The sequence below is a fragment of the Pelophylax lessonae genome (genome assembly GCF_965119305.1).
Source record: "Pelophylax lessonae genome assembly, chromosome: 3".
Lineage (NCBI taxonomy): Eukaryota > Metazoa > Chordata > Amphibia > Anura > Ranidae > Pelophylax > Pelophylax lessonae.
In genome coordinates, this window is record NC_138770.1 from 136,236,709 (window position 1) to 136,251,842 (window position 15,134).

Here is a 15,134-nt window from a genome sequence, read left to right on the forward strand (position 1 = left end):
CTATGCTTCACGTTTAAAAGCTGTTATAACTGTAAAAGGATGTTGTACTAAGTACTAAGTTTGAATGTCACTTGGGGGTTGAATAAAACTGATAATGATGTGAGCACAGAAAAGACATTTGTGGTTATTTCATTATAAATGTTATGTTATATTTGTCTGACCTACATGTGCCTCTCTGATTTAATTGTAAGCAGGATGACTGAATGATCAAAATCAATGTCAAACTGGCCAAAACAATCAATTTTAGTGGGGGTTGAATAATTTTGAACACAGCTGTGTGTGTGTGTGTGTGTGTGTGTGTGTGTGTGTGTGTGTATATATATATATATATATATATATATATATATATACAAACACACACACACACACACACACACACACTGACAGTATATGGTAATAGTAATGGGTAGGTAGTGGTACTTGCAGGGATTTGCTTGTAGTAGGCACTGTGTCTGTCTGTGGTTGAGCCCAGGAGGAAGCATGCGGCTGCAGTATTGAGCAAGCCCGCTACTTCCTGTGTATGGCTCCTCCTATCACAGGCAGAGTGCATCTGATATCACTCCGCCTGAGAGCCAGACCTATACAAGAAGTAGCGGCTCCATTCTTGTAAAGGACAGCTGAGCCAGGAGTCCGGACACCGCGGGGAGATGTGGGAACAGCCCGGCAGTGTATGGAGACTTGGAGAGCAGAAAAATATGGTATTTTAAAACTGACCACAATAACAATACCTTGTGTATGTGATACCGCAATATATTGCATTACTGAAAACCAGCATATCTCTAGTTGGTACATTCTATGAATTGGGAAGAACCCTTGAAAAAAAAACAAAAAAAAAAAACATTTTTTTCTAGAATAAACTGAAACTGACCAAAGTGGGCCTCCACCCATTTTTTATTGCATACTTCTTAAAAATCAGCTTTGCTTTTGATTTAAAAAAATATAACAAATAAAAATGTCATGGAGGGAAATGATGAAACCTCCTTTACCCAATATTTTGTCACTGCAAACAAGTGTTTTCTTTAGCTTTCAGACTTCTGCACCTGACAACAAGTAGTTTGGCCCACACTTCTTGAGCAGACTACTCTAGCAGTCTCAGGTTTTAAAGGTGCCCTCTCCAGACTGCATGTTTCACCTCTTTCCATAAATGTTAAAAAAAAGGTCATTTGGAATAGTCTGTTTTTTTTCTTGGCCATTCTTGGATATTTTAAAATATAGTTTGGGTCATTATGCTGTTGAAGGACCCATTACCTGTGACAAAAACTAACTTTTTGACATCAGGCAGTACATTTCACTGCAGATTTCCTTGATTGTCTTAAGGTTTTATGAGGCATATTCAAGGCTCTCCTGCCAAAAGCAGCAAGCAGCCCTAAAACATAACCAAGCCACCTCCATGTTTTACTGTAGGTACGGTGTTGGCTGCTATCAATCTGCGCAGGTATGGGGAAAGACAGCAGCGAGAATAGATCTCTTGGAATAGATCAGGCTCAGGTAAGTTTAAGGGATGCTGGGGAGATTTTGCAGCACAGAAGGTTTTTCACCTTAATGCATAGAATAACCTTAAGGCTTTAGAACCACTTTAAGCTTCATCAGAAAGGCAGCACTTTTTTTTTTTTTTTAAGCACTTACAGGGCATTACAGAATGGGAGCCCACCTGCATTGTAATTCTTCACTCGCACAGGATATATTGGGAATTAAGTCAAGGCCAGTGCATCAGATGAGTTGGAGAATGTACAAAAAATAACCTTGTACAATTCTTATTCATTATACCATGCAGCATAGCCGGTCTGATTACATGCACTCAAAAACATTCATTATATTCTATCATACGTGCTTCACAAAATTACATAAAAGTAAGAAGAGATACTCAACTGATTGGAGCTAGATGGAAGACAGAGTCATTGTAAGGCCATTATTAATGTACTAGGAAGTAGACTGTGTATCTGCTTTTAGTATGGTCATAACCCTTCCTAAGATCCGATCGGTCTGTTTGTTTTACTCATCCCATTGGAGGGTGTTGAAGCACCTGTTTATTATCCGCAATTGGCAATCTAATGGGATAATAATGACCAGCTGCTCATAACCTTTAAAATCACTTTGATAAAAGTGTTTTTAGAGATAAATGTAATTTATTGTAGCCTACAAGTTATGTGGTGGGTGTATTCCTTTTTTTCCAAGACTTTCTTCCCGTTATTTTTACCTGGTGATCCTGCCAGTATCACACTTCCTGTAGTAAAAGAGTGACAACCTTCATTTACTGTACTTTATCTTTGGAGGAGCAGTGTTGTCACCCTAGGACAGGAAGCGTGGTAGGAGTAAAGGACTTTTTCCTCTCTCTTCATCCCTATACCATAGAGAGAAATGTTCATTAGTCCAATTAGTGAACTAGGCAGGCTGGCTGATAACACTGCTTGAGATACGTGAAAACCTGGGAAGTTACAAGGACACAAGATTTCTGGCAAGATTAACAGGTACTTTTCTGTGTTTGTAGAAAATATATGTAACCTTAAAAAATAAAATAAACACATCCACCACATTTAAGGGCTGGTAAGCTGAAATATATTGGATCTTTTTTGGGGGGTTTAGATGTATTTTAAAGTGTTTTTAAAGGCTATTACCCCCCCCCCCCAATAAAAAAACATGTTATGCTTACCTGCTCTGAGCAGTGGTATTGCACAGAGCACCGCTGAATCTTCTGTTCTCGAGTCCCCTTCTGGGCTTTAGGCTCCTACTCTTCTCCGTGTGCCACCATAGGAAGTGGCTTCCTATGGAGGTGCTCCTGTGGCCTCGCTACTGAGCCAGGCTGTGCACATCTATAGACCTACAGGGCCACGCCCCCAGTGTCTGCTCACTGGATTTATTTGAAAGCAGCAGTAGCCAATTCTCGCACTGCTGCCTATGTCCTGTGAGGGGAGAGAGAGACCAGTGCCACTGCAGATACAGCGCTGGATTGGTATCCGTGTCGGACTGAGAGAGGTAGGGCGGCACTAGTAGCTAATCAGGCTCTGCTGCATGCAGAAACAAAACATGCCATCTGGAAGAGAGAGGAGAATGAGTAGAGAGATGAACAACTGCAATTTTTTCACCGTCCAGCTACAGGCTAGAGGGAGGTAAAAAAAAAAAAAAAAATGTGCATTTACTTTTTTTTTTATATGAGCCTGTAAATCATTGCACCCATGATCAGCAGGTGCTGACGGAACTTGTTGGCTATCATTTACAGAACTCTGTGAATGAATGACACAGTCGTGTGGGTGGAGAATCTTGTCAAATTCTGACATTGGGTGTGGGGAGAAGATCCCTGGCCTGCTGTAACCGGGAGGGCTGCAGGAACATGTTACATGTTCTACTCTAAAAACGGTCACCCAAAGATGACCTTCTCCTTTAACTGCAGTAGAGAAAAGTCAGGACACCAGATTGTGCTGTAGGTAGGGCTTTGTAAAACTCTGGACTCCTTGGACAGGAATACTAGTTCTTCAGCAGAAAAACAATTCCTTTGTATATTTTGCTGTATGCTTTCAGTTCAACTTTAATAACACTCATGTCTAGTAATGATGTTTGTGTCAGAGCATACCTTGGCTCGTTTTTTCATTACCTGTTATACTCTGTGAGAGATCTGCTCATCTGTGGGCAGCCTTAGACCAGGAGTGATTTGTGAACATCTGTGTAGAGTTTTGTAGTCAACCTTGAAAGACAAAACCTGGCATGCAAGATGCTTTGTTAAAGCAGAGAAAGAATTAGGCGCTTCATTTATTTCAGATAGTGTTTACCTACTCCACTGAGTTTTATGACAGTGACCACAATCTAAATGTATTTGTTGAGCCATGGTAATAAACATAACCGTAAACTGCCGAGCGGTTAAATTGCACTGTTTGGCCTTCAGTCCAGGTAAAGAATGGGACACCATTATAAACGCTTCGGCTTTTTTTTCTATGACCAGATGCACAATTTATTCTATCTCCACTTTTATGGCAAATGTAATTATTGTTTAAATCTTTTGATGCCGACGATGGCATTTTGAAAACGAATGTCAATGTGCTTTAAAATTAACTTGCTGAAATATGTTTAATTTATTAGCATTTCACTGGACTGTTGGGATGCTAATAAACGCTGTATATGTCCTTGCAGGCTGTAAACTGAAATAGCCAAATGCTGTTTGCTTTAATATTTGGGGCTGTGCTATGAAGAAATTTAGGCTATATACATTATGCATTATGACTATAGCGCTTAAAGAATTTGCAGTGAAAAGGGACTGCTTGGCAATGTTGCAGGTTATGATGTAGCTCATTTTTACCATAATTTGGATATTTCACCTTGTGTTAAAGTTTTGGTCAACTTGACTTTATTGCCACTGTGTAAATAGCTGGCTTATTTATACCCTTATGAGGTGCTGATCAATTACTAAAGAAGCCTTTCTCCTGCCAATCAATGGTCTTGTGTTTATAAATTAAGCTCTTTAATTTTTTACTACCTCAAAATGTAGTGTCCGAGGACTTCTGCTCCAGGAGCTGTTTCTCCTTGCAGACCTAACATTACCAGCTGCTGAAGAAGCCTTGCATGATCTGAAAATGTAGCTTGACTGAAAAAAAAAAAAAACATTAACAGTTAACATTGGAATGAGCACTTTAAACAATCTTTTCGTGTGAACGCTTCACCTGGCTGGATTTTTACATTGCACATCCCATTGTCAGCTGTCAGTGGTTCCATGCACACATTCCTGCCTTTAAAGCCTGTAGAACAGCTTCCCCAGTAGCTGATGACATTCCCTCGCTTCCAGTCCACTGCCCACCATACGACCCCAATGTTTGCTCCACGTAACTTTCTTCACAAACCACACCCTTCTATATACTCAACTTCTGTAACATTCTAATATCCTCTACATCTTCTGCCCACACTGTCCTCTTCATCTCTCATCCTATTCTCTCCTTCGTCTTCTTTTTCTCTACATTTTCATCCTGCTCTCTCTCCATCTTCTGATTGCACAGTCCTCTCCATTGTCTATCTGCACTCTCCTCACCATGAGCTCGCCACTCTGTTCTATCCAGGGCTTCCCACCCTGTCCTGTCCGGAGCTTCCCACCATGTCCTGTCCGGCGCTTCCCACCAGGTCCTCTCCATCGTCTGCCTGCTCTGTTCTCTCCATTGTCTGCACATTCTGCCCTTGCTATTGTGTGCTTACTCTGTTCTCTCAATTGTCTGCATACTCTGCCCTTGCTATCCTCTGCCTTCTCTGCCCTCGCCATTGTCTGCACATTCTGCCCTCGCCATTATCTGCACATTCTGCCCTCGCCATTATCTGCACATTCTGCCTTCGCCATTATCTGCACATTCTGCCCTCGCCATTGTCTGCACATTCTGCCCTCGCCATTGTCTGCACATTCTGCCCTCGCCATTGTCTGCACATTCTGCCCTCGCCATTGTCTGCACATTCTGCCCTCGCCATTATCTGCACATTCTGCCCTCGCCATTGTCTGCACATTCTGCCCTCGCCATTGTCTGCACATTCTGCCCTCGCCATTGTCTGCACATTCTGCCCTCGCCATTGTCTGCACATTCTGCCCTCACCATTGTCTGTACATTCTACCCTCTCCGTTGTCTGCCCACTCTGCCCTTGTCATTCTGCCTACTCTGTTTTCTCCATTGCCTTCACATTCTACCCTCACCATCCTCTGTCTAATCTGTTCTCCTTTGTCTGCACATTCAGCCCTCTCCATTGTCTGTCTACTCTGTTCTCTCCATTGTCTGCACATTTTGCCACCATCTGCCTACTCTGTTTTCTTCATTGTCTGCACATTCTGCCCTATCCATCATCTGTCCACTCTCCCTATTACATCCTCTCCATAGTATATTCTCTGTCCTCTGAATGGCTTGTTCCCTTGCTCTGTTCTGGCCATCATCTCTCCAGTTGCTCTTTCCTCTTTCTCGTCTGTCCTCCTGATCTCTTTCCTCCATCATTAATCCTCCCACTCTATCCTCTACATCTTTTATTAACCCTATTTTTCCTTAACCCTGTTCTTAACTTGTCTGTCCACCCTCTCTTTCCCCTACATCTTACTTGGACCTGCTCTGCCCTATCCTTCATCCACATGCCCTTTTCCTATTCATCATCTAGTTGTCTAACTGTCATGCTGATGCATTTATCTCAATACTATGAATCACAGATGTAGAACAGGTATACAGAATAGGGATTGTGACTTTAAGCTGAGTTAACTTGCTACATCCTTGTCTATGGCTCAGTAAGTGCTGGAGCTGGAGACAATATAAGTGCTAGCATTTTCAAAAGGTCAACAATAGCTAAGTACAGTTATCCTTTAAAATGTTCATTACTCATTGGTAACGGGCATACCAAGGAGAAGGCAGTAGAAGCACTACAGCAGACGACAATCAGTGGAAGATGCCCCTGATAATGTATATTCAATGTTTTGCATAACATTGAAGCATAAAATGTTTTTTGTAAAAAAATAATATATAAATAATTGTTTGGGGCCCTTACTCCCTACCAGGCTGTTTCATACTTTTCAATACAAGTGAAAAAAAAAAAAATATTTTAAATAATGCCAGTGTTTTATTTTCTTCACTTTTGTTCATAAAGTAAAGTAAGTCAATAACAAATCTGCAAATTGTAACATTTATGCCAGCAGCTTTTCTTTTCGCTTAAAGTGAGCTTGGATACCTCTTATCTGAACCACGCAAGTCTACCCAAAATATGCTATCACAACAAAGATAATTTCTCTCTCCTTGATAAGAAGCTGCTCATCGCCCACAGCTTGGCTGTTAGCTACTCATCACCTGCAATTCTCTATGAGCACTTTACGTTGGAAATGATGATAATAATAGGAAGATAATAAACAATGATTAATAATTCATTTATTAAAAAGTGTTTTATGTTGTGCCTTGTAACATCTGTATGGAAATCTCAAACCTGTCAATATGTCTTGATAGAATCTCTTACTTTATTTATGTGTCACCTTCGGAGCTAGGATGTTAATATAGGAGCAGTATTATTTTTAATGACTGCAGTACGATTGAGATAAAACACTTTAAGAGACTGTTTACCAATTATTGATCTATTCTCCTTCAGCTCTTTATCAGTCTACAGACTGGGTAGTGGCAATATATTCTGCAATAAACCCTGACTGTGTGACACTAGTACCTTTCATTTGAGTGTGTTTTCAATGCTTTGGGCCACTGATAAGCAAACATTGACTTTCTTAGAGGAAGTTGAGGGATAGACCACCTTTTTCCACTTCATGCAACTTTCTGTTGGTTCCTCAAAGTGACTGGAAAACCTTACAGTAAATAAGTTATTTCACTGCTCTACAGCTTAGTTTAGCAACTGTGAACAAAGGAAATGCCTGGCCCTTTCAGATATGGAAGACCATCCGACTCCTTTGTGAGTATGTCAGTCTGGGACAGTCACCAAGTGACAATACTGTCACATAGGGGGAGAGTCCATAGCTGTATGTAAGCTATAATGTCAGCGACTCATAGCTTATACAAGGTGACTTCTCCTGACAGCAACAGCCAAAAAAACAAGATAAAGAGGGCGCACCAGCATAGCGCATTACCTTAATAACCATTTATTTGTGAAAATAAACATGTATCTACTTACAAACGATAAAACAGACACAGCTCATCAGGGTAAAAGTGTTGTTCTGTCCACTCTGCATGTTCCTGGGGCTTGGGAGGACATCACCTAGATCCAACTGGCGTACACATTTTAACGGTGATACCTTCTTCCTCAAAGCCAAAACCTCAATAACCAGTAGTAAGAGGTCCCAGTGTGCTGAAGATGCTGAGAAAAGGCAGGCACCCCAGCCCCATTACAGCCATTTTTTTTTTTTTTTTTTTTATTGTATATTTTTTTTCAACGGACAGGTTTGTATATCTGAAAAAAAAATGTGTTGTGATGTTTATTTTTTTGATGCATGTATTCCATAAAGAAAAAAAAAAAATTAAATGCTGTCTTTACTGCTCAACTGCATATCAGAAATAACACCTCTGTTTTATGACTACTTAAATAGGCTTATTATTATTCCTTTAGAGAGTTTCTGGTCTCTATTCAGGGCAACTTAAAATATTGATGCATAGTATTGATGCTAAGCCAGAAGCACAACCTGCATGTCACAAGCAAATATGGCTGCTTCCTTACATATACACCATATCATTATGACCACTGACAAGTAAAGTTAATAACATTAAATAATTTGTTACTCTGGTATCTGAAAGTGGTTGGGATATATTGGGCAGCAAGTGAACATGTTGTCCCTGAAGCTGATGTGTTAAAAAGTAGAAAAAATGGGCATAAGGATTTGAACGACTTTACCAAAGCCAAATTGTAATGGCTAGACTGGGTCAGAGTGACTCCAAAAATGCAGCTCTTGTGGGATGCTCCTCGTTTGCAGTGGTCAGGACCTACCAAAAGTGTTATGGGAGGTCAAGGCTCATTGATGTCTGAGAGAAGTGAAGTCAGGCCTGTGTAGTCTGATCTAGTAGAAGAGCTACTGTAGATCAAATTACTGGAAAAGTTAATGCTGGTTAAAAAAAAAGTTATGACACTGTAAAATCCACATAAAAACAGAATGCAATGATTTGCAAATGTCATAAACCAATCTTTTGTTAACAATAGACAATATAAGACATATCAAATGTTTACACTGAGAAAATGTACCATTTTAGATTTTAAAATTGATGGCGGCAACAGGTCTGAAAAAAAGTTGGGATAGGACCATGTTTACCACAGTGTTGCATCCCCTCTTATTTTAACAACACTATGCATACCTTTTTGTTTCAAGATAGATATATCTATGATCACTAATGATCCTTTCGAGATGTGCAAGCTGCCCATTTCATACACACGAATGCACCTCCATACCATCATAGATGTAGGCTTTTGAACTGAGTGTTGATAACAAGCTGGATGATCCCTCTCCTCTAGTCTGGAGGACGCGGCACCCATGGTTGCCAAAAAGAATGTCAAATTATCTATTTATCTGAACACAGTACAGTTTTCCACTTTGCAACAGACCATTTTCAATGAGCTTTGGCCCAGATAGTAGCCCAGATAGCATTGGAGCATTTCTGGATCATGTTCAGATATAGATTTTTTGCATGGCAGAAGCTTTACCATGTATTTTTGGATGCCACAACAAACTCAGTTCACAGACAGTGTTTTTTGGAAGTATTCTTGAGCCCATGCAGTGATGTCCATTACATAATCATGTTACTTTTTAATGCAATGCCGTTTGAGGGCCCAAAGATCACAGACAGGCATCCAATATTGTGTTTTCGGCCTTGTCCCTTGCACACAGAGATATCTCCAGATTTCGGGAATCAAAGTGTTATTTAACCCAAAAGAAAATTTTTTTTTTTTTTTATAATGCAGCTTACCATTTCTTAGGTGTAATGGCTGCATTCATTTTTTTTGGCTTTCCTTCCTTTATTTTCATCTGCTGATCCAGCCAATCAGTCTATTGTTTTTCAACAGAACAAGCTGTCCTGCAAATGTATCAGTTAGGAGTCACAAAACAAAACATTTACCACTGACAGGTGTACTTAGTCCCCGTTCACACTAAGGCGACCTGTGAGGCGACCTGGTCGCCTCACAGGTCGCCTTCCATAGGGAAGCTGTGGACCCGTTCTAATAGGAGGGACACACGTCGCTCCGACTCAGAAAAAGGGTCCGGAGCTTCTTTGGGGCGACCCGGAGGCGACCGCCATAGACTTCAATGTTATGAAGTCTGTGGCGGCCGCTCCGAGGTCGCCCCCCCCCAAGTCGGATTGCCCCAGTGTGAACGGGGCCTTACAGTGATCAGTTTTTATTTATTCATGTAAAACATTTATCCCCCCCAAAAAATAAAAATAAAACTTTCTGTAACTGCTTGTTTGCTGCTGCGTGAGCTGGAGTTTGGCTTCAGTTAGTGGCTGCTACTCCCCTCCCCTAGGGTAACAATGCTGCTGTCCAAAGGTGCCCCTGTACTCTCATATAGAAGGTGTGTGTCTGCCTAGATCACCAGTGAAAATCAGAGGTGAAAAAGCCTAAAAAGCTTTTAATTATTAGAAAGCTGCAATATATTACATTTTTGGTTTTGCGTTTAATACATCGCATACTAGCTCATTATGAAGTACTTACCTAAAAATGAAACCCCCGCAGTGTTGACAGGATGGTCGACATGCCCGGCCTTCCTGTTTCCTGGATCGCATCCTCCAGCCATCTGATTGGCTGGAGGCGCGATTATATGACTCGATGTGGGTGGCCGTTCCTTCAGAGCGCATGTGCCGATGACGTCATCGGCTGCATGCACTGTAAATATCTCCTAAATGGTGCAAGTTTAGGAGATATTTATAGCACCTATAAGTAAGCCTTATTATAGGCTTACCTATAGGTAAAAGTCAACAAAGTGGGTTTACAACCACTTTAAAATAGTATGATTTCTCAGTTTAAACATTGGATATGTTTTCTATTTTCTATAGTGTATAAAACATGGGTTTTTGAGATGTGAAAATCATTGCATTCTGTTTTTATGTCGATTTTTCTGTTTCCCAACTTGTTTGGAATTGGGGTTGTACAACCATAGATAAATTTAGAACAATGCAACACACTGATATGTTTGTTTGCATTATGCTGGGTTCCCTTTAAATCAAAACATTTGCAATGCTTTATTCCTTTATAAGCGAGCATTAGTGCCTTTGTTTTATTATTTCCCCTCTCCTACTTGGTGGGTGATAGGCTGTCACTGGTATTAGGAAAAATGGTGACGATCAAGGCTTATGGGCTCATGTGTTGGAATTCTGCTGTCCCGGCACTTTTCTTCCTGAAACATCCTCGACTTTCTTCCAGTGGTTGGTTTTATTTTATGACCTACTGATTATCCCTGTGAAATGTGTGCAGGATCCCTTCCCACAATCTGCCGCAGCATCTGTTTCCTCGTGTTTAGCAGCAATGGGAAAATATTTTGCCTAACAATTAACGTAAGGGAGCATTTCAGTTTGATAGTCCATGATCGCTTCATGAATCATACCAACTAGCATTTTCATTTAAATTACACAAATCATTATGCTGTGTGCTGTGTAATGAGCGCTGTAGCCCATACACACCTTTATGTCAAATGGGTATTTTTAATCTGCTGTGTACGCAACTGTAATGACTCTTGTTTTTTTTTTTTGTCTCTTCTAGTTTTGCTCCAGCTGGCAAGCGACACTTTGCCGAACGACCTGACTCTGTCTGTTGCCTATCTGCTCGCTCTTCCACAGGTATGTTTAGCTTATATTGTAAGGGTTATAGTTTTTAACTGTTGTTGGTAATATACTGAAAACTGAATAAGAAGCATTTTTTTAGAAGGCAACTTTTATATACGGCATTTATATAAATAATTTTTGTTTTTATATTGAAACCCTTGTCCTATGTTGCATTGTATAATGACTTGTCCCTGGTGCTTGCTTTGACATTTAATGTATGATATACAAGTGGTAGTCATTGCTTTACATAAATGGAAACAGTGGTGTAGTGGGCGGCACAGTAGTGTAGTGGTTAGCACTTTCACCTAGCAGCAAGAGGGTCGCTGGTTCAAATCTCAACCACGACACTACCTGCCTGGAGTTTGCATGTTCTCCCTGTGCCTGTGTGGGTTTCCTCCGGGTACTCCGGTTTCCTCCCACACTCCAAAGACATGCTGGTAGGTTAATTGGATCCTGTATAAAAAAAATTGGCCCTACTGTGTATGTATGTGAGTTAGGGACCTTAGATTGTAAGCTCCTTGAGGGCAGGGACTGATGTGAATGTACAATGTATATGTAAAGCGCTGCGTAAATTGACAGCGCTATATAAGTACCTGAAATAAATAATAATAAGAACTTTCATTCAGTGCTTTGTCTCCTCCACTGACATTCAAGTTTCTTGAGTTTAGCTGTGTGGCTCTGATTTGGAGATGATGTAAGACATGTTTTCTCAACTCCGGTCCTCAGGGCACACTAAGGGCTCTTTCACACTATCCGTCCGTTGGATGGTCTCCGTTTATCTCAGCGGGGGGATTGATTTGCCAATCCCCTGCTGAGCAGGAGGATGACAGCTGTGTCTCCAAGCTGTGTGCGGAGACACAGCTGTCAGTTCCCTATACATCTCTATGGGGGAATCGGATGGGAACGTACCGTCGGTCCGTTCTCATCTCATCCGATCCGCTGGACGGATGGAAAATAGGGTTTCCATCCGTCCAGATTTGACGGATCGGATCGGATGTCAGCGCTGACATCCAATGGCCCATAGGGATGCATGGGGGGGACCATTCAGATCCGCTAACAAAAAAAGAACTGGAGGATCTGAACGGCTCCGCCTGTGTGAAAGGAGCCTTACAGGCCAGATTTAAAGTATTACCTTGAGGAGATGCAGGCTAGAATTATATCACCTGTGATGTATTTCAGTTATCTTGCAAACCTGGCCTGTGAGTGTGCCCTGAGGACCAGAGATGAGAAACACATATGTAAGAGTAATAATGATGTAAGGTAATGAGGTCTAAACCTATCTGTGTACAAAATGCTAATGCTAAAGGGTATTTAATTAATTTTTTTTCATTGTGGATAAATTGGGGAGGGGTAGGACCCCATGAGCTTTTTTTATTGCTGTCTTTTTTTCCTGCTAGGGAGATTTACCAGTCTATTTGAACTAAACACCATTGTCCCCCTGGCTAAAATTAGAAAATCTTACCATTTTGAGTTGTCACCGGAGCATATTGGTGAAAGAGAAGATGTAATTTTCACTGGAGCAAACTCTTCTCGCTTCCTGTTGTGTTTCAAGACAGGAAGTAAAATAAAATCTCCCCAATGTGACAGAGAGACAGGGGTTTTACCATTCTCTACTCTTTCTATAAGTAGATACTGAAAAAAATGTAAATACGTTGTAATGCAATGTCACCTCAATTTTAAATATTTTACGTGGAGGCGGCCTAGAAGTAGCTGACTTTTTTTTTTTTTTGTTTCATTTTTCCACTCAGGAATTTATGACACATACTGTATATATGGCTGACAGGTTTCCTTAGTTCTGCCTGTGACAATGCAGGCTATTGCACATCTAGGTAAAATTTAGATCACCTATACAATGTAGGGGTTGTGCCTTAGACGTGTTATTACAATGCAGAACTATTTACAGTATGTATATTTTTTTTAATTACAAAATATACAGTATTGGGAAACATGCAGCAGGTAGTAACTATTCTGTAAGACCGGTAGATTTTGGGGGCTTTTTGACAGCTTTTCTAAAAAAATAAACATACAACAAAATACAACAATACAGAAGAGTTTAGTATATACACACATATCGCTAAATTACTAAGAGCAGAATCATCTTTCTGTACTTAAAGTGGAGCTCCACCCAAAAGGGGAAGCCCTGCTTGTTTGCTTCCTCCCCCCTCCTGTGTCACATTTGCCACCTTTCGGGGGGGAGTGGGTACCTGTTGTTGACAGGTACCCGTCCCCACTTCCAAGAGACCTCGCCGTGGCCAATTCCTCAGATTTCCTCTGACTTCCTGGTTTGGCTATGGGACAGGATGTGATAGGAAGATTTACCATCAATTTCACAACACAGATGGTAAAAAAAAAAAAAAAACAGCCAGGGGTTATAACCTACTCTATCCAAAATGAAGAAAAAAAAAAAGAAATTGAAATAAAGTTTGCCTTTAGTGACACTTTTAAAGCTGGTCATTAGTGTATAGATTTTTCTTGTTCAGCCTGCAGGTCAAGCTGGGTAATGTTGATTTGGACACCCACAATTTGAGTTTTTGAGCCATCTATTGACACATGAACAAAATGTACCGAAACTCTGTTTGCTAAAGCAAGCCACACAATACCACAGTACTTAAAGTGTTACTAAACTCAAGACCCTGCATTCACTATGTTACGAACCTCAGCGTAAAAAGGAATGAAACCGCCGTTTAGTGGATGTACCACCTTTGCAGCATGTACGAATTACCCCTGTAGCACACCAGCATACGAATAATCATCCAAAGAGGGCCCCAAACAATCGAACGGCTTTCTGTATAATAAATCCCCCTCCAAAAACGAGGGTAAAACAGGAACAACATTTATTGGAAGAACACAGCACACTTCAATACAGAATTTGGAACATCCTTCCCCCAACAACCGCTTTCCCATTGGTCAATTGCACAGTACCTGCAGTTCCCCATAAGGTCCTCTCCAGCCATGCAAATGAGGGCTTGAAAATGAGTCAGCAGTGATTGGTCAGATAGCTTGACCAGAAGGACTGCCATGTGCAAGGAGACAGAAGCCCCCAGGGGGTAATCAATGTACACAATAGCCAGACACAGAACAATGGTTCCCTAACGAGCCCTCAATACACATTACTCTGAGTGTCAATACATCTCTTAGCAGACAGCAGGCAAGTTCATTAGCACACCGACAATAGGTGAATGGAGAGCCACCTCAGACAGTCCGTCTCCTCATTGGACTTCCTGGAATGACCATATTAGGAGTGCACTTTCTGTGCCTTACAGTTTACAGGAATAAGGTAGATCTCCATATTTCCTGAGAGATATGGGTAATGCATATACTGCCCCATTTGAAATAGTCCAAACCATATTCTCAGTGTACACCACCCTCCCGGTCACCCTGCATACATAAAAGATGCAGGGTGACTTAAAAATAAGAAAGCCACACAAGGCTGAACATAGTGCCTCCCAACCTCTTTAAAGGAATTTGGGGTCCACAACCCCCATGCCCAAAGTAAATCCTGTCACACACTATATCATGTCTCCCACAGTACACAAAACATGGAAATGCAATAGTTTTAGTAAATATAAACTGCTAAATACCTTTTCTCATCAGCAGTATGCTACAGTTTGGCTTCTATCCGTGTCTGGTTAAAGCTTGTACTGGTTAAAGCTTGGAGTTTTCATTCTACTCTGAATGTCCTATGAGGCTGCAGGACCCCTGCCCCTTGTCTGGACAGTGCTTATCGGCCCTGTGCTGATCACATGTACCCTCCAAAGAAAAAAAAAAAACCCTAGCAATACACACCAGACTGAGCATGTGCAAAGTGACTCCAAAGGTTCTGTCTTATCAGAAGATAGGTTGGGGACCGTGGAAGAAGGAGAGAAGGGAGAAGACAGGATCAAACAGCCTTTTTACATAATG

General features: G+C 41.0%; 1 protein-coding gene across 1 annotated transcript in view; it reads left to right on the plus strand.

Moving 5' to 3' along the window:
* Positions 1-15,134, plus strand: part of NBAS (NBAS subunit of NRZ tethering complex) — a 1,303,215-nt gene that overhangs the window by 673,287 nt on the left and 614,794 nt on the right. Inside the window, exon 39 of the mRNA XM_082252487.1 lies at positions 11,170-11,246. Coding sequence (XP_082108613.1) covers positions 11,170-11,246 — 77 coding nt within the window. The remainder of the gene's footprint in view (positions 1-11,169; positions 11,247-15,134) is intronic.